Here is a 26,273-nt window from a genome sequence, read left to right as displayed (position 1 = left end):
CTTCCAAGATTTTAAATCAATTTTTAAAACATTTTCGTTAAGACCTTGGATGTTTTCTTACCGAACAAGTAATCGCTCCAAACACTTTCCTCCTCCGTCACCTTTTGCACAATTCCATTACCCGCGCCTTCGCCCATTCTTTGATGCATTTTGGGCTCGCAAATTCCAAGGGGAGAATTAATTAAGCACTGAATCATGCAGGGTGTGAGGGTTAAATAAAAACAGCCAGGAAAAAGAAAACAGATCAGGGTGTGATGCTGGTTGAGGGGGGGGAAAGAACTTCGACGTTGTTTTCCTTTGCCCGAAGGCAAGGTTTGGAGCTTGCCAGGAAGAAACAGGGCTTTGCTATTAACAAGAGAGCCGCTGAGAAGAAAAAAAAAGAGGAAATACATTAAAAAATGAGAAGGTGACGCATGTGCTCACACTGGCTCTCAGGTTGAAGTGCGTATGTAAGTATCCCTGTGCAACACCTGCGGAAGTGAGGCATAGCTGAGGGCATATTCAGCGATGTGCCGGTTTCTATACCGCTTTTAAAAGAGGTGATGGCAGACGGTCCATCGGGCAGCGCACTCTTCCTCTCTCCCGCCTGCTCTTTGCTAGGCCAGGCCCCCGCCGCCAGCGGCTGCCTGCTGCACCATCTGTGGCTGCAAAGTGCCCAAAATTCATTAGTGTGGAGAGGCGAGGGAGATGAGGAGCAGAAATCCACAAGGAGAGTGACACACAGGGAGGGAGGAGAGGGCCCAGAGGACGGGAGTGGACAGGGCAGCAGACGCCGACTTCTTAGGCTTTTAAATGAAACATCTCTCTCCAAACACATGTGGAAGAGTGAAAGAGTTGTGGGAAAGAGACGTACCGAGAGCATATAAATTGAGTCAAGAAGGTTGGGGAGCGCTGAGAAAAACGAGGGAAGGGAGAGACGATGCAGAGCAAACGAGAAAAAGCCGGGGAGGAACGGAGCGAAGCAAATGGAGAAACGAGGCAGAGAGGAAGTGACAACAGAGAGAGAAGAGGGGAGATGATTGGGGGGGGGAGGCAGAGTAACGGGGGGCCGCCGCGTGGCTGCAAGATGTTCTTTGTGCCTGTCAGACACCGACTAAAGATCAGGATTTGTGTGACACATCTGCACTAAATCTCTCACGACGACAATCTGTCTCTCGCTGTCTTTATCTGGGGAGCTGTGTCTCTCACTCTCCGTGCTCTCCTTCTCCTCATGTTTTTTTAATTTGTATCCATTACCTCTGCTGTGTTTCTCTCTTTTAAAAAATTACTTAATAGCATTTCTCCCTTTATTTGACATAATCTGCGGTGATCGGTGACAGGAAGCGCGGGAGAGCAGATTAAATGCAGCAAAAGGTCCTGAACCCTGAAAACTCAGCGGGTAGATGGACTTATCGTGTCCGTCTAACAGGGATCTCTTTCGTTTTCCCTCCAGCAGACATTTTTCGCACTCCTGACCCCTCGGATTTTTTATTATCTTTGCCCTCCTTTCTGCGCCTCGCTGCATTTTCCTTTCTCCATCCGGGCTCGTTCTCTCACTTCCTCAACGTTCCCCGACAACACGTCCTCCGCCTCCGCCTCTTCCTCTCTGTCACCTCCCCAGCCGGCTCTCACGCCGTCACGTATCTGCAGCACTGACTCATGATTCCCACGAGGGCCCGCGAGGTGACAGGGATCATACAGCTTTGTGGAACTTGTATGCTCAGATAAGCTGCTGAATTAGAAGGTGGAGAAGATCAGCCGTGGCGTTGCAGGGCAGAGGAGATGAGCAATGGGGGGGGGGGGGGGGGGGGGGGGGGGGGGGTGAGAAGATAAGGAAGTCGGGAGGTGTTAGAAAGGGAGGAGGAAAAGGGGTTGAGGTAAGATGGCAACAGGAGAGAGAAGAGGAGACAGGTTAAGAGTGAGGAGGAGAGGGTGAGCAGTAAGTATTTGGAAGGAAAAAGGAGGAGGATAGTGAGAGCCGCCACACAGGCTGATTTGCAAGTTTAAATTTTAATCATTTTTTAAATTAGACCCCTTCATTCCAGACGGACGTAGACAAAAGCTCCTCGTTTCTTGCCAGCCACCGTTTTGTGGGCTGAAATCTGTAAATGACATCTCGAGTACACTACAGGTGCAGGTAGCTAGCTAATTAAGCTAACATTTAACAGCGCCGAGAATTAATTAACATTCTGACTCCAGCGGATTTCTTAATGTTTCCGGTCGACTTGTTTTAAAACCAGAATCTCGTTAAAGGGGTCGTAACTGATGGCCATTTGCACGGCAGCGTTTGGAAGAGCTGAGACTCGGCCGTAGAATCAGTCGGCATCCTAAATTAACGGCTTGTTTTTGTGCTACAGTGTATAGACGGTGCATATTAGCGTTATACCTATGAGAAGTAACCCACAATCAGACGTTCACTTCCACTTTTATGTTCCAGGAGAAAAAAAGGCTTTTAGTATGACAACTAACTGAAGTGTTCAGCAAATGCAACGCTATCTCCTCTAACACTGGCCTGGGGTTGCTTGAGCGTGAACTCCCCCAAATTTAATAAAGAGCGGAGCTGCTGACGTTAGCCTAAGGTCTGATAACATCCAGGAGCAGCTATCATACAGCAGATACAGGCTGCCTGCTGTGAATGGGGCTCTCCTTTGAAGTAAACTCTTAGCTCTAACCGTAATCCAAAAAAATGATGTGGTTAGCTAACCTGTTTGACCTGCTTTGTATCCACTAGACGTATTCCAACAGTTGTAAGGTAGTTAGCTGAACAGCGTAACGTTTGTTGAATTTCTTTCTTCTTTCTTCTTTTGCCAGCCCATCCTCACCGGAAAAACAGCCGGAGGTCGTCCGTCAAAGCAGCTTATTAAGACCCATATTGACATTGCTTGTTAGACGGCGACCTCTAGCGGCCATAGTACTTATTACAGCGGCAAAAGAGGGCGTTAGGAGAGTGATATAGGCTACAGAGCGAAAAGTCAGGAGACAAGTGAATCCAAAAGAAAAGTCAGTGGTTTGTTCTTGTACCTTACTGATGTCGCTAAGTTACGTAACGTCCATAACGTAACTTGCTGACGTTAACTGAAGTCATGGACGAAAAATTGTTCTTTCAACCAAAATGTTTTCCTAAATCTTGTCAAGCAGTGGCGTCCAACGAAGAAGGTACTCGCTGGCAATTGAGCTACTCTGCTGCTTTGAGACCGCGGGGACTTTTTCACTCGTGTTTTACAGTTCTGGCATTGTTAAAGAAAGATGCCACCTTCCGAAATTTTGTGAACACACTGAGAGGGCTTTTTCCCCTGGTAATGAAACAGTCTAAATGAAATACTGATGCTTCTGTATGACTTACAGCAAACAAGACCATCAGCAGAAAGATTGGCTCGTTATAGTTATTCCTCCTTCCCGTCACCGAGTCGGATTCCGTCTTGTCCTGTGGATAAGTTGTGGACTTCAAACTATTTTTTACGGTGGAGTGCTGAGGATGAATTGAGGGGTCTCGAGGCCTGAGGGGAAAAGACACTAAAGCACTAAAAGTTTATTTTGTTTCACCGTCTCCTTGGAGGGGCAGCCAGAATCGACAAAGGAGTGTAAAGACCTCATCACTTTTATTGCAACCCCATGCACACTGTGTCCACGGGCTGTGATCAAACAATTGCTATTCACGGGAGAGGTTTAGCGAAAAGCCAACTGACATTTCTGCGCATATCCATACAAGTACATGTGGCCTCTACATGTAGGCTCACAACGCTACACGCAAACACAAACAGCACAGCGACTCTCAGCCGTACACTGACACTGAGTTAAAGAAGTATGCAAATAAGTACACAGAGCTGTATCCAGACGTAAGGGCAACAGAGTGAGAAAGCATCAACATTTAATTTAGATTCTGACAATGTGTGCAACTCGGCGCATAAAGGACATAAAAAAAAAGTACAGCTGATAAAACAACTGCTGCAGGAGCTTAAGCGTTAGGAGGTGTGAGGTCAGAAAGAGTCTTTAAAAAACAGGGATGAGCCTCCGCTTTGACTCTGTGCCCATTTTTTGTTTCATCTTCCTGTCAGCTTCTTTTCTAACATCTTCCTGCTCCTTCGGGAACATCCATTTTTAATGCTGTTAATGCACTCAGCCCATTTTGTGGCTTGATGTGTTGTTCTTTTTTTTTTTTTTCACTAACTCAGACAACCAGCCAAATGTAGATGATATGACATCATGCAAATTTGTGAGCAGGGCACGTTATTAGCTTGGTGAACTAAGTTTTGGTTGGAGTTACAACGCTGTGCTCTTGTTACACAAAAACACACTTGGATATGTCAATGGAGAAATCATGGTTTGGTTTAAAATACCTGTTTCTGTCTCCACTGTTACAGGCGGAGGTGGTCCGACTTCCTGTTACAAAATAGCGACAAAGATGGCTGCCAATTTCTCCCGGTGGCCTTTAAAACATCCAGTGGTATGACTCAAACTGCAGTGGGCTGTTTGGCAGCGACACCACCACGAACATCGCCTCCACCTTCGTGATGTGAAAAGGCAGCTTATAAGTGAAAACGCGATATAAGCCATGTTCTGTACAAATGTTCACCCGGGACACATCATGCGGCTTGCAGAAAGTCAACTCTCAAAACGCAAAGTGGGTTTAAAAAAAAACGTTACGTTTTTATCGACACCAGTCATTTTCCTCTTAGTCCTACATCTCACTCTCCTGCTCCAGCTCCGCAATTCTGGGAACCACATCACCGGCTCTAATAGAAGTACATGAGGCAGATTGCGGCAAAGTGGGAAGACGGAAAAAGTAAATTACTTCCCCCCGCAAAATAACTCGCGGAACACACTGAACATCACAGATTGATGATAAGTTATATAACAGTGGAAAAGAATGTGAGGGTAGATTTTTTATTTTTTATTCTCCCCTTGAAAATATTCAACTCATCATCTCTATAGTCTCGTCTTCTCTTTGTTCAACAAAGTTTTTTTTTTTTTTTTCACTCAGGCTCCGAATGTACTGAGTCAGGCACAGTCGTCTCTCGCTGGAGGTTAACTTACACCTCGGGGTGGCGGGGGTGGGGGGGGTTTTGATTTTCATCCTTTACGCCAGACTGTTGTTGGAAATGTGGGGAATAAACATCTGGCTAATGTTTTGTCCGGTCATATGCAGATGAAGCCGGTGCCGATGCAGTGCGGCGCGAGTAAAGATAATGAGACAGCTTGTAAAAAGGTTGGGAGTTATGTGTTCCAAAGCGTTCTCGCTATGACACGTTCACTTGCTCACTCGCTGAATAGGAATAATGAATGACATGTAAATCAAATAGGCCGTCTGACCTTATTTTTTTTAGCTTGTTTTACACTGAACTGGAGCTATATACAACACCAACGTGCAGATTGAAGGAGGAGGCCTCTTTACTTTTCAAAGTCAATGTTGTATTTTTGGAAGGGGGGAAATATTCAGCGTTCACTTCAGCGAGATTCATCGCCACGCGCGCTCATTTTTTACTCGGTCTGGTGACATTTGCAGTACATCCTGGCAGCTGTGTACGTTTCATCATTAATATTTCAATTTATGTCACAGGAAGATGGCTGCGTTTTGATATCCTTTTGTTCCGTGGTGTATTGCATGCTGTAAAGTGTTCAACACTTGAAAAATAAATGATTCTCCGGGGCATTTTTGCGGCGGTTACTGACAGTTATGGCTGGTGACAGAGCAAGTGGGAACGTGTCTGCGTGTGTATGTAATAGCTAGTATATTTTTTATGGAGGTGTATGAATATGCATAAGGAATATCTGCAGTCTTCACGTGCCTGTGCATGCTTGTGGCACAGTAGTAAAAATTGTTTTCGCAGCTCTTTCACACATGAGGGAGACGGGAGCCAGAGATCATTTTCAGTGCTCCACATGAAGGAGCATTAATCCAATTTAAACAGCTCCGAGGAGACGGCCCTCTAATAACTTATGGTGACTTAGGAATTTGTTTATGTTTGTAACAGTGCACTGAAAGATTAATAACCTCCACAATGGGAGTTACACGAGCCTCTCTGCAAGAAAACATAATAGGAAAAATACACAGGAAACTGATGTGTGGAGATAAATGAAAGGCAAATTAGCCAGTGGCATTGTATTTAATTACACATTACTTCTGTCACAGCTTTAGTTATGCTCCTGATTTCCTCATATTCCTCGATAGCCTCCGGCTTTGGAGAAACAGCTTCATCAGTAACGTGAGCCAGCAGATTCATCAGCGGCTCAGTCCACTAGGGCCGGCGTAAATGCACAGCTTAGCTTCGCCTCAAGTCGCTGGTTGCACGCTTGTTTCCTCCTCAAACGGACTACGACACATTAATTCACCTTTACTTCTCTTCTCATCTCTCTTTTCTTGATTCTCAGTATTTTCTTTTTTTCTGCGTGTCATACACAAGACTCCTCTCAGCTCTGCTCAGCTGCAGCTGCAAAGATTAAATGGGCTGTGTATTGATTGCTCTTTTTCTAATGCAGCGGCCTCTCCAAAGAAATACCAAAAGCGTGTCATCACCCAGGGTGAAAGAGGAGGTTGGAGGCTGAAAAGGGAGGGAGACTCGTGTCCAAAGTCGGGGTGTATTTTTAACTTCATCTTTGCTCCAGAAGATAAAGAGAGAGAAACCGGGGAGCAAGAATATCACTCTGTCGAGGGAATGGCTCACAGCTTTACTGCAATTGAGCAGCGGCAGCAGGCCGGCGGCACCAAAAAGCTACCCAGGGTGTCATCCGGCTTCCATCTGCTCTGAGACAGGCAGGCAGAAAGAATAGAGACGGGGGCTCCAAGATTTGTTGAAGGGGAGTACACTCCAGCCCAGAGAACCAGGTAGCTCACAAAGGAACATGACGTCAAGTTAAACCTTCTCTAACTTACAGACCAAGGCCCGAGCTCGCGGCCGCGGTTTGAATGTCTGCCACTGGCTCTCCAACACAGCTGTGGCCAAACACCACTGGCACGGCGGCGATGTGTGCCGGATCTCGCGCTGCCGAGTCACAGCAGTGGAGCAACAATGGAGAGAGCTGCTGCGATTCAGAATGCAAATGAACCTCATCCACAGCTGTAAGGATGGCTGTGGGCACAGCCAGGCGGAATCCAACTGCACACAAACAGACGGAAGTATGCAAACACATGCGCGAAAACACACTTAAACACCCCCCCTCCACACACACACACACACACACACACACACAGATTCATGCACGTAGCAAACGGATTTACACAAGCTTGCAAATACACATATGCACATTCATTCTCACTCTCTCTCTCACACACACACACTCTGATGCTACTTCATCTGTACTTGCCAGCATCTCAGTGCGCTGCACCATGCCTCCCTCCTTTTTTTTCCCCTCCTTCTCCCATTCCATCCCTCAGGAGCTCCCTCCTAAGCAGGTGTTAGCTGATTTCTGTTCCCTCAGGTAGTCCTGTTTTGTTCTTCGCAGCAAGTACTGCTGCTGTGAATTATCCTGACATAACCTTACTCCTGGGCTCTGGCCCTCACCTTCTCCGCCCTCCCACCCTGGAATCTTTTCCCTTCTGTCTACCCACACCCTGCACCTCAATCCTTCCCCTCCCTCGCTTGGATCTCCTCCTTTCATCCTCACTCTCTTACCCAACCCCCCTGTGGTGAAGGTAGCCAGAGTCCTGGACAAGCAGCCCAGCGGTTTTCTCAACAACACATTGGCCCACACACACACACACACACACACACATACAAACAGACAAGCATGCTGAGCTGAACCGGCGCACACATGCTCGGATTAATGGACACAGGCGTGTTTAGATGTCAGTCAGGTGCACTTGAAAGCACCACGCTGCAGCTGTACGCTCAGTTATTTGTGCATTAATTGAGATTGAGTGTGTTGATGTGCAAAATGTTGCTCTTCCCCTGTAGCCAAAATGTTGTTCCCTCTTGTTTTGCTGTTTGCAAAAGGCTCAGACAAAGGACGACTTATAATAGATTGCTCATTACTATGGCGGCTTCAGACAGCAGCTAATTGCCCTCCATTCAGTCATCACAATTAACTGGTCTTATAACTCTGTTTGACTATATTACATATTTTGCATAGTTCCACAAAAATGTGTCATTATCAGTATGAAATGAATGGTCGGGGGGGATTAATAAGATAAATCAGTGGTGGGGCTGAAAAAGCTTATACATGCAAAAATAAAAAATAAAAAGAAATTGAAACAAAAGCAGAATGAGATCTTTTCTGCAGCCCCACACTGACTCAAGATTTCGTTCAAAATTCTCTGAATGCCTTTTTTTTCCCAGCGCATCGTGTTTTGCCCTTTGATAGGAATTGCAGGATTTCAGCTCTTTCAGAGTAAGCAACGTCCGGATTAACAACAGCGGCTGTAATTGTCAAGCACTCGTCAAACCCTGTTTTCCTCATTAGTCCTACTTTTCGAGCGTGTCATAAATGACCACTGGCAGCTTGTAGCGCCCGGTCATCCATTTCACACACATACCGCCCTCAACACTCAACTGACTTTTTGATGCCTCATTCTTTTTGACTCCACTTTACAGCCAATGGTCCTATCGAAAAATAACTGCTCCCATGCTATTACGCTCCTTTGTCTCCTGTCACTATCGCCCGGTAATTGCTGTTTTTATTGTAGCCTCTTAGAGGCTCAAGTGTAAACTATAGGGTAAGCCTCGCCACTGTGCTGGAAGCTTAACCGCATGGCTGGAAATATTTGTTTAGTCTTGCAGCATCTGACAGAGCGCCTATAAACAGCCGAAATATGGAACGCCAGAACATATTCACAGTTTGACTGCACGGCTTTATTCTTTACTAATGTATTTATTTTGACATTATCATACAAGGCTGGACTATTATTAAATATTAAGGCTTATAGACTTCATGCTCTATTATCTCTCAGTGATCATATTGTTTCTAACGTTTTGCAGAATTCTGTTTTCAAATCCAGTGATTCTAAGCAAATCCTGACTACACTTGTTTTACATTGTGACTGATGGACAACAGCGGAGCACAGTTCAAACATTGACATCATGTCATTTTGCGAGAGCGTTTGATAAACGCCTCAGAATCACTGACGTGTACGCTGGTGTGTCCGAGCCCCCGAGCAGCTGTAGGAATTATGACTCTTGTCAGCTGGGGGTTAAGGAGGAAGTCTGGTGGTGTCGACGCAGACACAGGAGATCGCTGCTTGTTTACAGTGTGGTCCCGACAGTCAGCATCATTTAAAGCTCGAAAAAGGTCAAACCTGACAAATTAAATTGTCCAGCACATACGTTAGCAAAACAACTGAATAGGTTGATCGCGAGCAACTCCCAGAACAATATATCACTTTTAACAAAAGATCATTGTTGCAGTGTGTCGAGCCAATGACAGACATACCAGACCTTCATGTTACATTTGTAGTGTGGTTAGCTTTAAGGCCAGAAAACTACCTGATCAGGCTCTGGAAGTAAAACTGCTTGGTTAGGTTTAGGTTGTGGTCCGAGTTAAAGTAATGTTTTCAGTTCTGTTACTTCAGTTACAAATGCGCCAACGTCACGCAAGTAGCTCACATTGCATTACGCACGTAGCATATCTAAGCTACATCAGTAAGCTAAAAGAGCTTTGTTGAACTCTGGTTACACACTTGGACACAGATAGCTGCCTCTTAAATGAAAGTCCTGCACTCGTTTAATCCCCTTCTATACAGACTATTCACTCTTTATACTACTTCTCCTCGCTTCCTCCTATGCTGCTGTAATAATAACTGCATGAGCTGGAGGTCACAGCCTGGAAAGAAAATAAATCGTAATAAGCTGCTTTCCTAGTCCACCTGTATGTTCGTTTTTTTGTTGATGATGACCTGGGTATGGAGCAGTAGTCTGAAGAACGGCTCCCTGTTGTGTTTGTGTCTGGTGGTTTTCTATATGCACACACGGACCCAATAAACATTATTGCTGGTGACTGTTTGGCAGGAAGAAATATTGGAATGGACCATAAAAAACCCTGGGAAGGAGAATATTGCGAGCATAAGGACAATGCGGGGTTTTAAAACGCGAATGAACGTCAATGCAAATGTTCTCTGAGGAGGGAAATTAAATAAAGCATGTTTGTCAGGCCGTCAGCATGCGCAGACTTTATTGCACCGCATGTGAACATAATTTTGCATGTTAATATTTCTGCTGTCAGACTGCCGATGATGTTGTGCCTTTACAGTAAGCTTTTACAATAACATTACACAAAAATGGGGATTCATAGCTCAGACTTGCACCGTCAGTGCCACCGAAGGCGCCGCGCTGCTGGTGGATTACATATTGGTATTCTGTTCCTTTTTGTGGCTTGTAAAGTATGTTATTGTGAGCGGATGGTGGATGCTGAGTTACTCGGGGTGAATCAGTATTTAAAGCTTCTCTTTTAAAGCAGTGACAGCACTTGCCCACAAATCTGTCAAATTACCAGTGCACAGGGTGTATTTAGGGGAGTCTACAGGGCCTTGTGTAAGGCGGGCGGGCGCGCGCGCGCGCGTGTGTGTGTGTGTGTGTGTGTGTGTGTGTGTGTGTGTGTACTCACTGGGAGAGGAAGTAACAGTTTAACTACTGTATTGATTTCAACAGTGCTAAGGGGTTTAGGCGCTGGTCCAAGGAAAATGGGGGGTAAAAGAAAGCCGAGCGCGGCTCGTCCCTGGTTTCAGCACGTTCGGCTTTTCTCCCACGCTTGATTCAGTGGTAAAGGTCTGTGGCTGCCCATTGAAGTTGTACAACTGCGGCATTGAGTACTGTATGGCTCTGTGCACTCTGCAGTGCTCTATTGATTGATGTGTGAAGAGGGATTAGTGAGTGGGAGGGAGGGGAAGGAGGGAGAGGATGAGATGCCGGATGGGAGGAGGGAGGGAGGGACGGACAGAGCGACCAGAGGCAGAACTGTAGATGCAGCATGTGTACAATAAAAAGGGGCAGATGTCACGTCTTTGGTGAGGCCGAGTTAGACACCCGAGGGTGATGCCCTGCTTTTTCTGTAAATGTTGATGGTTTTGTCGTGTCTAAGATCAAGCTGTGTTAGCAGTTTTATGTGCGTGTCAGAGTAGTTCGGGGCGCCTTGTAAGACCAGCAAATGTGTGACCTTGACTAGATAGATAAATGTCCGGCCAATCCTCTTGATGCCCAACAACAGGCTCACCAGAGCAGCTAATGTGTAAGCCGCAGTCACACAAACATTCATTTTCAGTCATTCCATCACATTTGTCAAAAGAGAAAAAAAAAAAAAGAGATCTTTGGTCTGAGAGGGGGAAAAATGATATTACCAGACAGATTCAAAACAATTCATTCACTGTGACTTCTCTGACATTTCTTAGATTTCCTGTCAAGTGGAAACCCGCTGACATCCATTTTGCCTCACCAGCAATCGTGAGAAGCAGGCGACCTGCATATCCATCTTGTTGTGCTGCATGAGCGAGTCATCCAGGTGGTTTCTCACTCCTCGCCCATCACTCTCACCCCGCTCTCCTGTTGCTCTGTCCCTGACAGGTGGTGCTGAGGGGTGGATGGAGTCGGGGGGGGGGGGGGGAGTCTGGGCTTCATCGATAGGGAGTAGAGGGGCTGAATGAGGAGTGGAGTGGAGTGGAGACGGAAGAGGAGGAGGGCAGGAAGATGGGGCTTCAGAGAGGGTGGACATGAGGTTGGATTTGGGCAGTTCGGAGTGAATGGGATCAGACGAGGAAGAGAAAGGGATATCTGTGCCGGTTAATGTTTAATCCCCAACCCACTACCCCTTGTCTCCTGCCTGAGGCTCCCAGCATCTGATAATCCTTGGGCTGCCTCGCTTCATCATCAAGGTGTCGGAGGGAAGTGCCTCTGTAAATATTTAATTGGCTGCAGCATGCCGGTGTTAATTATGCGGGTGTGTCTTTCCCTCGCTTTGCTCTCTGCCCCGGCGTCACCGACTGTGTCCTCACACTTTATATTCTCTCTTCTTCAATTTGATGCTGCTCCATCACTTTGTCTCTTCACGCTGCTTAGGCTACTGCAACTAAATAACCAGAGATGTGGACTCGAAGCACTGCGATGATGACTTTCGCAGTCAGGAGTTAAAGACTCGTGACCGGACTTGACCTGAGACATGATGACTCGAAGGACTTGTCTGAGTTTGGTTTTCAGTGAAGTCTTTACCTTAACAAAGGAGGTCGTGTTTTCCAAAGGTGTCAGTTTATTAGTTCCTTGATTGGTTTTCTCAGCAGGATTGCACGAAAACTACGGAACAGATTTCTAGAAAACTTGGATTGAGGATGGTCGTGGCCAAGAATAGAGGCCATTAACTTTTGCTGTGAATCAGTTTAAAGCCAGGATTTTTTTCTTTCGTTTTTTTTTTGACCATTTAAGTTCATTTATCTAGGTGGCTGGTATCTAAAGATCAATACAATTTGATGTTTGGCCTAAATTAAATTGTTAAAATTCAATTGGAGTTAAGTAGTGCCTCCAATTTAAGATGGTTTACAGGGCTGTTTGATATTGGATTAGACTTGATTGTGTAAGGGGGAAGGTTGGCCCTTGGGGAGGTATGTGCTCTACTGATCCTAGTTTAGTTCTTTTTTTTAAGTCTGGCTGTCAGTATTTCACAGTTAATTATAATGGAGAGAATTGAGAAGAAATTAAGATTTTCAAGGGATTTTCAAAGCTTTTGGAGAGGTTACTCCCGTTTAGCCAGCTGCCACACCCACACAAGCGTTTGTATTATAGCTTCTGGGCATTGGGGAATATAGTATACAAGCCAACAGCAAATCTCAGGAATAAGTCAATACGACCTGCTTCCTGAGTCATTCCACTCTCGACAAAAATGAGAGAAGCCTCGATCTTTTCTGGCTAACCATAAGTCATTTAATCTTAAAAATATGTCAGCAACCAACTCATCGGTACTTTCCTTATAATGTTTCCTCATATATAAGGAGGAAGCAAATCTGGCTGCAGTTGGTAATTTGACGTTAGGCTAACTGCTCTTGACGTTGCATTAGCTAGTGTTTTGCTAAAATTAGTTAACGTAACACTATTTACGAAATTTGCCTTGGTTTTGGGAAAAAATCACGCCTTCCACACAGTAAATGAACTTGCATTTATCTGGCGCCCTTCCATTCAAAGCACTTTACAATACTGGCCACATTCACCCATTCACACACATATTCATACACTGATGGCTGCCATGCAAGGTGCTAACTGCATATCAGGAGCAATTTGGGGTTCAGGACCTGGGCGACATCTTTTTACCTTCTTCACTTGTTTTTTTTTTTAACATAGCCGAACAGGAAATGAGAAAGTAGTTGAAGGTACGTCAAGATACAAAGCTCGTTCAACTGTTCCTGGAGCACAGAGTGAAAATGGGTGGGGAATTGGGTCAATCTGACCAAAGACTTGAAACACATGTCCATGTATAACTACCTCTAACGTGTTGCACAACATCCTGTCGTTCCACTTTTCGAAACAACCTTCCTTCATTCTCAAAGGCGTTTCCCTTCAGGTCCTCACCTTACCTCAGCTATCTATTTTCACCTCTCCCTTCCAACCTTGTGCGATGCCTCTTCTCCTTTCAATTTCCAATCCACGGCAGCCTCCGTTGAAACGGATTATTGTTATGGGTTTCATTATAGCCTCCGCTGTTATCCGCCCTTACGCCAATCATGCTTTCAGAAGTAGCTTTCCCTCCTCTCTGTGTTTATTTGATCGTCAAGGGCACTGTGAAATAGATGAACACTACAAAGACAGCCTTGCAAGGACTACGCGGGCTAAAGTTGTACGGCTCAATAGAGCTCCACTTATAAGCGTCTGCCAGTAGCAAGTGTAATTACAAACAGGCGCATGTAAAAGTCAAGAGAATACAAATCATATAATAGAGGTCTCGTTGCAACGCTCTAAAATCACTGGGACTTAAACAGTGGACCACACGCCAAGGGAATGGTGTGAATGTCCCCAGCAGAAGATAAAGTGTAAGATGAGCACAACAGATTTCTGCTTTTCCAGGTTGTATTACAGCAGGAATGACCTATAGTAGAGCTGAATTGATGGTCTACTAGCACAGAGCTTTCCTGTGTGAAATCCCCCAGGCTTGTCCATAAAATTGTATTCCCTTAAAAATGTCATTGACCAGAGGCTCGATACTGTGCGCAGACAAAGGCTTAAGGGGTTTTTTGTTTTTTTGGGGACAACATACAAGTGTGTGTGTGTTGGTGTGTGCGCATGTATGGTATGAAGATGGGGGGGATTCCGTTTTTGTGCCAAGCAGCAGGTCATAGCAAGGACAAGAGAAACCAGTACGGGCTGTATCTGCTGCGGACAACATTGAGCAGGGTAATTTAACACCAGCACCAGGGGCCACCGCAGTGTTCGCCACCAGCATCGCCCTGCATGGTTATTTATCATGTGTCTTTTCATACTCATGCACAGTTGTGTTTAATATAGGCTCAGGATTTCTCTCTCTCTCTCTCTCTCTCTCTCTCTCTCTCTCTCTCATGAACAAGTCCAGTTTTGTTTCAGTAAAGTAGTGTACTAAAGGAGGACGGACAAAAAGCTCTCCGTCGGGATTCACATTGTTTCTTGAGTTTCCGCATTTAGAGTCTGCATGGTAGCCGGTGGTTTAAGCTTCCCCGTTGGCAGGCACCCCCCTTTCTGGAGTGTCAGTGGGCAAGACTCTTGAATCCTCCTGGTGGGTGCAGCTCTTCAGGCTGCAGGCTGAGCCCCTGAAGGGAGATTGGGAAAAAGCTGAATATGAGATGGATGGGGATCAATAAAACAAAAAGTGTGCCAAGAAATTGAAAGCGATGGCTGAAGATTCTGTCTTGGCCATGTAAACAGCCCGCTGATGGTTTCACTCTGGACTGATTACTGTTCTGTTTGATCATGTCCGTTGTGTTTGGCCGGCAGCATTTGAATTAATTGCCTGAAAGGGATAAATGATGTGGATTACATCAAAGGCTAGGAGACACATGCTGTCCTTCAGCCAGATGATGTTTACATTTTGTTGTTATGCCCAACACTCCCACACTCCCATTAATGAGATGCTGCAGATCCACTCTTGATATGCCTTTGTCAGTAGAAGCCCAAATAACAACCCAGTTGCTTAAAACTGCCCTGCTAATAACACGATTTTACACTTTCAAGCAGTGTGCAGTGTTCGCCAATGTCAACTTTTGCGCGAGGGTGAGACGCAAATTCAAATACATGCATAAAAAATGTCAAATAATGAGGATCAAGAGGAATATACTCCACGCAGAGTGACAGTAAGGGGTGATGAATGGGTCAAAAAGCATTCAGGAGGCCAGCGTCTGTGCCCCTTGTAAAACCAAAAGTCAGCGTTGATTTGGTTTAACTTAAAACATCCATAAGCTAACAAATGTAAAATATTTAACTCATACTCAAAGTAGTTTTGTTGCTTTCAACCAAACTGTTACACTCTTATGTGTTTAATTGTGTCACAGAGACTACGAAGGATTAAGGTGCAATGTGTAAGATTTAAGTTGAAAAAATACAAAAAATTGACAAATTAGTTCTGTGTACTGAAGCTAGCATGCTAACCACCCATGTTATTGGTGAAAACATCAACACTCCCCCGGTGCTCCAACCTCGGGTTCAGGGCCGCAAGCTCCATGGCTAATTGACATAACAAGCTAACAGCAGCTACATATAGCAGCAACTAATGGTTACACGACCAATAAGCTGCCCCCCTTATTCGTTTTGAGAATAAATTCAACAGGACATGTTATTTGAACACAGAATGATGAAACAATGATATTACAGTACTATTTCATTTGCTTACGGGACGTAATTATTCCTAAACTTCCGGAAAACTCTGGAGTGTCAGTCAGTGTGTCCACGTGTTAGCAACTCGGTCCAGACTAAAATATCTCAGCAGCTATCGGATGGATTGCCAGGAAATCTTGGCGCAGATGTCCATGGTGCACTTATCTTTACATCTATAACCAGTTCCAGGCGTATAGCCAGTCGACTTAACTGAGACTTGAGTAGTATACATCGTGGTCTGCATACGGTTTCGGATATTTTCTTGGTGCCAACACAAAGTTGTCCAGCTGTCGAGCAAGTAATATAATTGCTTCTGCTTGCAAGATAAAAAAAAAATGGGGGAATTCAAGTGTTTTCAATTCAGTTCTAACTTAATTGCAGACTCAGGGTCCAGACAAAGAGACGTGACATTTCATAGAATGAAGTACATGCAAAGTCACAATCCAAAATTGTGGTTTAAAAGAGGCAAACAGGATACAAAGATACAGATGTACCAGTGTTTCCACAGCTGGGATTGGTTGCCTGTAGTGCTAAACCTTGTGTTTGATAAAACCAAGGTGATTTCATTTTCAGAGGCAAATAAATTCATACATGAGATTTCTAAAAAAGAAAATAGCTTAGGAAAGTATTGACTCCTGCAGCAACACACATCTCACTTGAACTATTCCATCTTGGTCTGCTAAGTGAAATTCTCAGGACGTCTTTATGAGGTACTTGAAGTCTCCGCAGGCTTCCTTTTCTGTTGCTCGACCCTAAGTGTGCAGTATAAAGCGGTGCACAATGTGCTCTGAAAAACAACTTCGCTCCATCTGCACACACGCTACACTTGTGTGAAAGCCTGTCTGCTTCATCTGTAATTTGTTCTGTAATAAAATGTCCAAGATATTAAAAAAACATGACCACAAGATTATTAAGTCAAAATCTTGTCTTCTTTGGTTCTACAAATTAAGACAACAGTCCTAGAGCCATTGTATTCGATAACAAGACCATAAATAGAACATATGGTAAGGCGCTGCTGGAGACCAGCGTGTTTGTCTCGGGGGGTTTCCCTTCTCTCAAATCAGATGCTAGGCGCGTTTGATTTACCCGACATTTTCCATTTTAGTGATCACCTCAACCTGTTCCAAGGTCGAAGCAATACTTTCATTGGACGCTGATCATTCAAAGTGAGTGACGGAGGTCAGGGGGGGTTATGAATGGAGATGAGCTGATGCATTGTCTGCATTCCGACTTTGCGCTTCGTCTGGGTGAAGTCGTTTGTGATTTCCACGAGGAGCGCAAAGTGTTTGCCGTCACAATGAACTCAGAAGGACCATCTCTGCTGGTTTTGGCTCATCGACGAGTGTGTTTGCGCGTGCGATTGATCCTGTGATTCGGTGTGCGAGAGGAAGTGTGGGCTGCATGTGTTGACCTGGTTATCATGTTGTGCGGCGCCCGGGAGAAGAGGCAGGGCGATACAGGTTTTAGAATGCGAGTTGCCAATCGAGCTGTGAAAATGGGAATTGAGTAGGGAAATGGGAATAGCTCCCTGCTGGTTTGTAACCTTCGCAATGTTGTTTGGAGCATTCCGAGTATGCATTCATCATTCATTCAATCAAGATGTGTGTGTCGCGCTCGTGTCCCTGTTGTTACATTATGTGCTAGGGAGCGTCTTTTTCTCCACGTGTGTTTCTTTAATTGCGTATGTGGGGTACTGTGTATTTATGACAGCATGTCACACCCATCCCTGAGCCCCGAGCCCTCGAACTGAATTGAATTAACCTAAATAAAGTGTGTGGAGTACAGAACACTTGAAAGGGAACAGCTGAGGGCCTGAGCTGAGGACTGTCTGAGTCTAAGACAGGATGCATGAGCGCGGCGATTGCTATGCAGCATTACTCCGTGGTAAGAAAACCCAGATAAATGAAAGCTTGTGACAGTTTTTGAACATTGGACACAATGGTTAATGTGCTACGCCCCTCCCCCAAGGCTTAGAGTGAGAAAGAAATGGAGCCAGTTCTGGGATCCTTGGCCGGCCTAGATAGCGCAGCAGCAGCAGCAGCAGCAGCAGCAGCAGCAGCACCCATTAATGCGATTACAGCTTTTAGCGGGAGATTTTCAAGGCCAGTTTTCTTTTGAGGCGTCATTAGTTTGTCCTCTTTTCTTGTTCTTCACCGGTATGCGAGCAAACAAACAGGCGCATTTCACACAAAGGAGCAACAGACGGCCAGATACCGTAGCTGCATACATACGCAGCGCAACACATGCAGTTCTGCACACACACACACACACAACAATACATACATGAATATATGAATACAAAAGTGTGATTACAGCCTGTATTTACTGTGGCATATCCGCACAAACGCTCTTAGATTCACAAACACGCAAAAAGAAAAAAGAGAGCAGGCATAATAAGTCTATATTTTAAAGATGATAAATTATTATTTAGTGTGGTTGGCACTTCTCGTGACTTTCCGCTATGCAGCTCGGAAATCTTTTGATTAGCAATCCATGATGTTCATTATAATTCTGAAGCCTCTCTCATTATTCTTTGTAATCAACCCATGATTCCACAAAGGCTCCCCTTTAATTTAAAAACCCCCCAGTTCCTGGCACACTCCGTGTCCTTTAAGTGGCGCGTTGCCGTCGTTTTGGGGCTCATCTCTAAGCAGACTCCCAATCCGCTCCCCTAACATGTCTTTGACTTTGCGCAGCTAGTTATTTAACAAACCCAGAGGTGCCTCTTAGCTCCTCGCTGCGGCTGCCTTCGTTTCATAAAGTCACCATTTATTAAGCCTCAAGGCTAGACCACAGCAGAAGCCTATTGAGATATTGAGGTCATCTTGCAGGGAGAGGGAGAAAGCGATTGTTGGAGATAGAGGGAGGACACAAGCCGAGGTACCTGGTGTCATGCTGTGATTTGGCAGAGTTTAGATGGACAGAGCCAGGTGTCTTAGTGGGGAGCAGTCTGCCTCAGTGGGCAATATCACTGGCAGCATATAAGGTCTTCGATTTTCTTTGTTTGCCATCCGAGCGAGTTCACAGAGATGACTTTGACTGCTTTTTTTTTTTTCCCTCACCTATCTCGAACACATCTCACCGAAGCAGTGTTCATATTTCCTCTTCAGCTAATGGCTCTCAGGACGTGTGTCTGTTCTTGTATGTGTCTGTGCTTTTATAAACGTGTGACTCTGTTCTCCAAGTGTGTGTGTGTGTGTGCGCTCGCGTATGTGTGTATTGGTAGGCAGGATGAGCATCCCTTCTGTTACCGTTGCTGTCCCTTCATTTCACGCTCCGGCAGCTCCGCGTGAATCCTCTTCCCTTGGCTCATTATCAGTGCTGTTCAATGAACGCGCACCTCACCAGAATGCAGGGTAAAACCAAATCATTATTCAAGTATGGGGGTCAGTGCAGACGTTGTGACTCTTTTGTTGAGTGTATTTATTACTTTCCCCTCAGAAAATAAGTAAGCGGGGATGCAGAGCACATCCCCGGCCGAGCCGATACGGCGAGGCAGTCGATCACGGAGCACGCGACCTGAGATTGATGAACACCGATGGGGGGCGTCTGGTTCCGTCGTTGGATGCTCATTGGTCTCCTCTGTCTTTTCTCTTGGCAGGGTCCAGCGTGCACGCAGCAGAATTCGGAACCCTGCCGGACAACATTACAGTGTTGGAAGGAGAAAGCGTCATTTTGAGGTAACTCTTGATCCTACACCTGCACCTACTAATTACATGAAAAAAACATGTTTGTTTGTCCCCCCCCCCCACCACCTGCCATGCAGCTTTAATTGCCAATTCTCCATCACATAACTTCAATTATTGTGCCATATTTTCCATCTCCATCTATCCTAAAGCTAATTGAATAATAATACCTGTCAGGTGTAGCTTGAGTCTGCCCGCAGTCACCTGGGGATGCACGATAACATCGGCATCGGCTGAACAGGGCGTTAATATAGAGTATCGGGCTGATATGAACAATTCTGGTAGCTGGAGGGTATGTGTATAGATGGCAATCAGCCAAAAATGAGTCGGAAAATATCCGCGTGTCAGATATCGGCAGAAATCCAAATAGTACCTTCCTTAAATTCACCCTTTTCTTTGGCTTGGATGTAACAATCACGATGCACAGGTCGGTCCGGTGGGTGTACTTTCCCTCCGCCTCCAACAGCACCTGCTTAACTGAGTGATAAAAGTAGAAATCATAGCTTTCCCCAGCGAAGCAGAAAAACAGCAGACTTGCTTTTTTTTCCCCTCCCCTTGTGTGGATGTGACCTGGACGTGCTGCGCACAAAAAAGAAAAAATCCAAGTCAACATAACTTTCATCAGCTTTAAGCCTGCGCCTCTCCATATCGCTGAACAAATTCCTCTTTTAGTCCCCGATTCCCTTGAAAGACGAGTGGAAACAAACATGTTTTTTTTTACCTGAAGTCAAGTACACTTCTGTCAATATTTGTTAACGTCAACACGTCTCTCTCAAAGTTGGAAAATCAAAGAGACGGGATGCTGATCTTTGTCATCAAGACTTGCAGCCTGAAGCGGCTCCATTGATGCGGCTGTGACGTGAAAATCTCCAGAATTCGTTTGTGCATTTTCACGCCTAAAACTCTAAAACTGCACACAAAAAAATGTGCACTGTCAGCTTCATCTTTTATTCTTTCACAGTTTCAGGGAAGCTGCGCAGTAGTTTTACATTACAAACGTCTCTTTCTTGTCTCAGTGGCGTCCGCTCTCATGACTTACATAGATGATTAAGTCCTGAGATAATCACATTTAATATGGTTTAATATAGTGATCATTCTATATTAACGTTAAGGTCTTCTTTATACTTTTTAGATTAACACTTACACTATAAGATTGATACTGCACAAGGCTCAATCCATTTCACATGTGAAACAGACGTCAGGACCTCCACATGTGGTTGTGTTCAGATCTCAGTTTCCATTCCAACAGAGAAAATGTAGCTTTGCGTTATTGCACAACTGCACAAACATATGGATTTTTTTTTTTTTTTCACCTCGCCTGGAGTCTCAATTCATATTTAATTACAAGCAGACGTAACCATCTCTGCACATCCACGTCCACACTCATTCCAGCTCGTCTGGATTTCTATCAATCTGCCTGTGCAGGTAAGGTCGGGATGTTTTGTTCTGTGTAGATTCTTGGTTCTACTATGTACCACTCTGACTCTGACTGACTGAAGCTGCAACAATTTACTGACTAATCCATTTCTTGTCAACTATTAAATGCATCACCAACTATTTTAAGAATCGATCACTGAGTTTGAGAACATTGTTAAGAAACATGCTTCTAAAATGTGAATATTTTATGGTTTTATTTCCTCCTCTATGACAGTGAACTGAATATCTTTGCGTTGTGGACAAATCAAGAGGTTTGAGGGCATCATATCGGGCTTTTGGAAACACTGAACAACATTTTTCACTGTTTATATGACAGAATGATCGGCAGATTAATCAACAATTGAAAAAACTGTGAGTTGCAGCCCTAACCGGATGTTTAAATAAACCCAACTGAACTAAGAATTAGCTTGTGGGCTGATTTATTTCAGCAAGATCCTCAGACCGTCTGGTTAAAAATGTTCCTTTCATTGATAACCCCGCTCAGTTCATGACTTAATAAAACATTTAAAATGAAAACTTAACCACTATTTGTGGCTGGATAATTCAACCAAAGGCTGATTATTCCCTCTGACTTAGTTTTATTTGAATGTTAAGCCCAGAGATCCCAAAATTATTTGCACCCCTTTTACAGCCAAAATCTTTTCTGTAGCTGCTTACTAAAAGCTCGATCACAAGTCGAGGGTGTAAATAATGTCTAAAAGTTCAGATCAATTTGAGATCTCTGGGCTTCCAGAGACTTTGATTATGCTAGGAGAGCTGGACGGAGTCATTTTATGGATTGTTTTGGATGTTTTTTATACTTTTTAAAAGTCCCAATCTACCTCAGCTGTTGAGGAGAATGCTACGACACTGTTTTGCTGTGAAGCTCCAGAAAGGATTTGCGCACAACTAAACATCACCTGACTTTTACATAAGGCATGAGGGTCAGTTGATAGCGACTGAATCTTCAACTTTTCCTTTTAAGTCTGAAAACCACCTTCCCGAACCCTCAGGTTTGCGTCGCAGCCACTCGGGACATCCCATCCCCGGGCTGGAAACCACTGCCTCAAACTGTACTACAGTCAGCTTTTTATTCTGTGAGTGATTTCACGGCACAGAGCTGCCTTTATCACTTCATCAGCAGAGATATGACGGCGTATTTCATAATCAGATTTTTAAGTTTAGTCTGCACTCCACGGCCCACAGCTGACAAACAAAAGACTAAAGAGCTTTATAAATAAACTCCATTTTTATGTAAAATCACTTTTGCCCAAGTGGCACAAATACTTGGGTTATGCTGGAGACGAGGCTGTTGTGTTGTCTTTGATGCGGGCCATTAAGACGAGGCACATTTGATGCTATTATGGTGCTCATTTCCTCTGGGCTCACAGTCCTGTAGCAACATCATCAGTGCAGAAGTGATTAATTTTAAAAATAGATTAATCGAGCGTTTGTAAACAGATAATGAATTTTTGTGGTGGGATTTCTCTACATAGTGTCTCTTTATTTAAGCCCACCAGCCACAAACCAAACCCAATCAAAATTATCTTTTTTCCTTCTTCTTCCTTTTCTTCTTTTCCTTTGTTTCCTGAGCTGTCAGGAGAGGTTCGGCCCTCGGGTCATGTGTCAAGCTAAACATCAGCCCTCGTGCCTCGTAGCCGATTTGTTAAAGGCTTCCAAGCTTACCTGAGCTGGTTTGTTGTGCTTTGCGGTGTCACTGCGTCTGACTTGGCAGGTGATCTGAGATCTACCTCAACAGTGATATTTATCCGGGTCATATCAATTAAACATGAGGACAACAGAGGCATGTCCTGGCAGCGAGACGAAGCAGGGCAAGGACATCTAGTGGCCAAGACGAGAACTGAATCACACCTTGGGGCCATGGTTTGAAAAATGTCACATCTTTTTGGAACAACAGTTGTGACAACCTGATCTTTAATCATCACACCATTGTAGTATTTTGCTCTCTGATACCGCCTCTAATATCTACATATTTTCTCGTGTCGTGCCATTTACTTGACGAGTTTACAGCCAGAGTTTTAATGGCCAGCTGACAAACCTTTGGACTTGAAGCGTACATATATCTCGGAGTGCTGTCATTTACTGACAGACAAACAACAAAGTGACCCGCTTCTCTCGCAAGCTGCCGAGTTCTCTGTAGCTATGATTTGACCCATTTTTTTTCTCCTGCTGTGTAACAAGCAGAGGTGGTAAAAGTACACACATACGGTACTTAAGTAGAAGTAGATACTATATAGGATAGTAGAAACTTGTGTAAAAAATAACTCAAGTGAAAGTAAGAAAGTACAGGCTCTTAAATGTACTTAAGTACAAAGTAAAAATGAATTTTTGCCACCAATGAAACACAATACCTCTTGTGATACCTTGACAAAACAAAAAGTTCTCAGCACACAAAATAGGATGATTTTCCTCTAATTAACAACCTGCACAGTGCTGGTGCAGAGGACAAAAAAATCCCAGGACACTTGCTGCAAGTTCAATAAGCTAATGATAACAACTGAAAATACACCTTACCTGTTTGTGTTTTTTTCAAATTAGACGGAGAATTCTTGAACGGCAGAAGCTTGTGGTTTTTAGGTCAGCACAGGGCGCAACGCATTGCCACGAATCATCCTCGGAGCCGACAACATCAAACAGCTCTCTTAAATAAGGCCTTGGATGGGGAATGTCTCGCTTCTCCGAATATGATGCGTCGTCGTTCCCTTGTTCACTTTCATCCTCCATGTCGCTGCTGCAAGTTTTCCCTCTAACATGACCTGTAACTTTTGATTTTCCCTCTCTAGGAAGTTACGTCTTACACGTCGTGTCATCATCCGCGGAGGTTGAAAAAGTAACGAGCATGTATTAACGATGTGAGGAGTAGAAAGTACCAAAAAAAAGGTCTTTAAATGTGGGGAATAAAAGTAAAAAGTCGTCAGAAAAATAAACACTCAAGTAAAGTACAGATACCTGAAAAATCTACTTGTGTACAGTAACAAAGTATTTTTACTTCGTTACTTCCCACCTCATGTAACAAGAATGACGTAGTTGCTTGTACAGTGTTACAGACATGTGACAATTAAAGAAAAGGCCTGAATTAAAGAGTGTAGTTCTGCAACTCAAGACTGTTTTCGTTATCAATTAATCTGCCAAATGCTTTCACATTTAATCGTTTAATTCTACGGTCTATATAATGTCAAAAAGTCGTGAAAAATGTTCATCACAATCCTAGAATCCAAAGGCTTGAAATTGCTTAAAGACATATTTAACACAATTCACTTTTATCTAACGTAATGCAGGCAATCCAGACACTAGAGAAATGTCCAGAAACGAGGAAGGAAATATTAAAAAGCCTCAATTATTTAAATGGGCAATCATTAAAAAAGCCAATGTGTTTCAATCATCAGGGCTCCAAACATGCAACAGCATGTGGGCCCGCTGACACAGTGGCCACGGCCAATAGGAGGCATTCACTTGACCCAGATAATGACCCGCTGTAATAAATGTAAGATAATGAAGCAATGAGTCAACAAGAGATACATTTTTACATGCTTATAATATACAAAATAGACACCCATATACATAATATAATGTGATATAGTACCCCAAAAGGCTGTAAAAAAGGGAAAAGCTTCCCCCTTTTCCTTTATATCTTATTTTTTAGGAGTGCCTGGATCGGCTTCAAATTGCTTTTTTTTTTCCAATCAACAGCCAAACCCCCTAAAGACTCTTCATTTACTCTCATGAATAAATGAAAAGCGGCAAATCCTCTCATTTTAGAAGCAGGAACCAACAAATGTTTGTTCCCAAAAGAGGGACTGTGGCGTTTCATCTCCTAAATAAAAGGTTAAAAGACACGTGCAATCTCTAACAGAGTGGACTGAGGCTCTTCTGCCGGGTCGTGGGTTCTGTCGGTCTTTCCAGTGATATGTCACTAATTTGGATATCTGTACTAAGGCTGGGCAGTACATCACCACTATATCTTTAATGTGCAGTGTTGTTTTAACGGGTTTTAAAGGCTTCATTACTGTAAAGTGATGTCATTTTCTAGACTCAACAGCCTCTTCCGAGTCATTATATCCACATTACTGATGATTTATTTATCAAAAATCTCATTGTGTTAATATTTAATTCCGCCGCCCACTCTCTCATTTATGAAGCGCTTCTGAGGATTTTTCACAGATTTATATAATTTATATATGATGAAGATATATACCCCTAAAGATATCACAATATTATCTTAGGGCCATATATCTTGCACCCCTTGTCTGTACCAGTGATCAAACACCTATCAGCAGTATTTAGGATCAGCTCTAATCGTGACCTCAGACAGGCCTCTCACCTGTCGACCGCCTCCTGTCGTCTCACAGGTGTCGGATCGACGAGGAGGTGACCCACAAGGCCTGGCTGAACCGCTCCAACATCCTGTTCACGGGGACGGACAAGTGGTCGCTGGACAAGCGCGTGACGCTGGCCAACAGCAACAACAGCGACTTCTCCATCCACATCGACAAGGTGCAGGTGACCGACGAGGGGCCCTACACCTGCACCTTCCAGGCCAACAACAAGCCGCGCATCGCCCACGTCTACCTCATCGTTCAAGGTGAGCCGCCGAGCCGGGAAATGAATACAAATCTGCTGTGTTTACTGAATCCACTGCTGTCGCGTTTCCTTAATATACCCAGAGTCTGCAGATTTGATTGCCACCGCCGTTAAAACTGTAAGCAGCCTCGGATAAAAAAAAACATCCGCTTAATGGCTTAATTATGCATTTCGTCATTCACTGAAGTCTAGTGCTGTCTATTAGGAGTGATTGAGGTTTGACATCAGAGGAAGCGTTTAAGATTCTCCACGGTGACGTTTCTTTTGTGTTAAAACGTGCTTAAACATATGCTTGAATATATGATAGACAACACTGTGGTTAATGTTTATGTTGCGTTGGAGCATCTAAAGTCGGTATTTACGGTCGCATCAACAAAAGAAAAATGACGTTACCTGATTGTGTCTTGAAAGCTCATTTGGCTCATTTGTATAAACAAGCCGAGCGCAGGTGACAGACAACCAGAGAGTCGGTCGCAGCAAAAGGGGAAAAAATAAAAAGGGGGCAGTCCAAACCCTGACTTAATAAAAACAGAAAGTTGGGCACATCAGATGGATGAGGATGTGTGTGGAGGAGATGGAGGCACACAGGGGGGCTGTCCAACTGGCTGACTAAATAACTGACAGTGCAGGACCAGGACTGCGGCTCAGTCATCAAGTCAGCAGCTAAGTGAGTGAGAGTCTGACTGATCCTGAGTGACACGGTGTATTGGCGCAGGACTGCCCAGAGGATGGATCCCAGACCCTTTTTCCCCTCCTGCACGTGTCATATTTCGGGACGGTGCGTGGCACAGATTTAAGTTATTCATCAACGGCGAAGTGAAACTGAAAAACTTTTAACAGGATATAT

The 26,273-nt window shown here is 44.3% G+C and overlaps 1 protein-coding gene across 1 annotated transcript in view; it reads left to right on the top strand.

Annotated features, from left to right (window-relative positions):
* Positions 1–26,273, top strand: part of iglon5 (IgLON family member 5) — a 119,862-nt gene that overhangs the window by 73,092 nt on the left and 20,497 nt on the right. The window contains exons 2-3 of the mRNA XM_030394851.1: positions 19,324–19,402; positions 25,195–25,427. Coding sequence (XP_030250711.1) covers positions 19,324–19,402; positions 25,195–25,427 — 312 coding nt within the window. The remainder of the gene's footprint in view (positions 1–19,323; positions 19,403–25,194; positions 25,428–26,273) is intronic.

Source organism: Sparus aurata, chromosome 17, assembly GCF_900880675.1.
Source record: "Sparus aurata chromosome 17, fSpaAur1.1, whole genome shotgun sequence".
Classification (NCBI taxonomy): Eukaryota; Metazoa; Chordata; class Actinopteri; order Spariformes; family Sparidae; genus Sparus; species Sparus aurata.
This window is presented reverse-complemented; position numbering and strand designations above follow the sequence as displayed.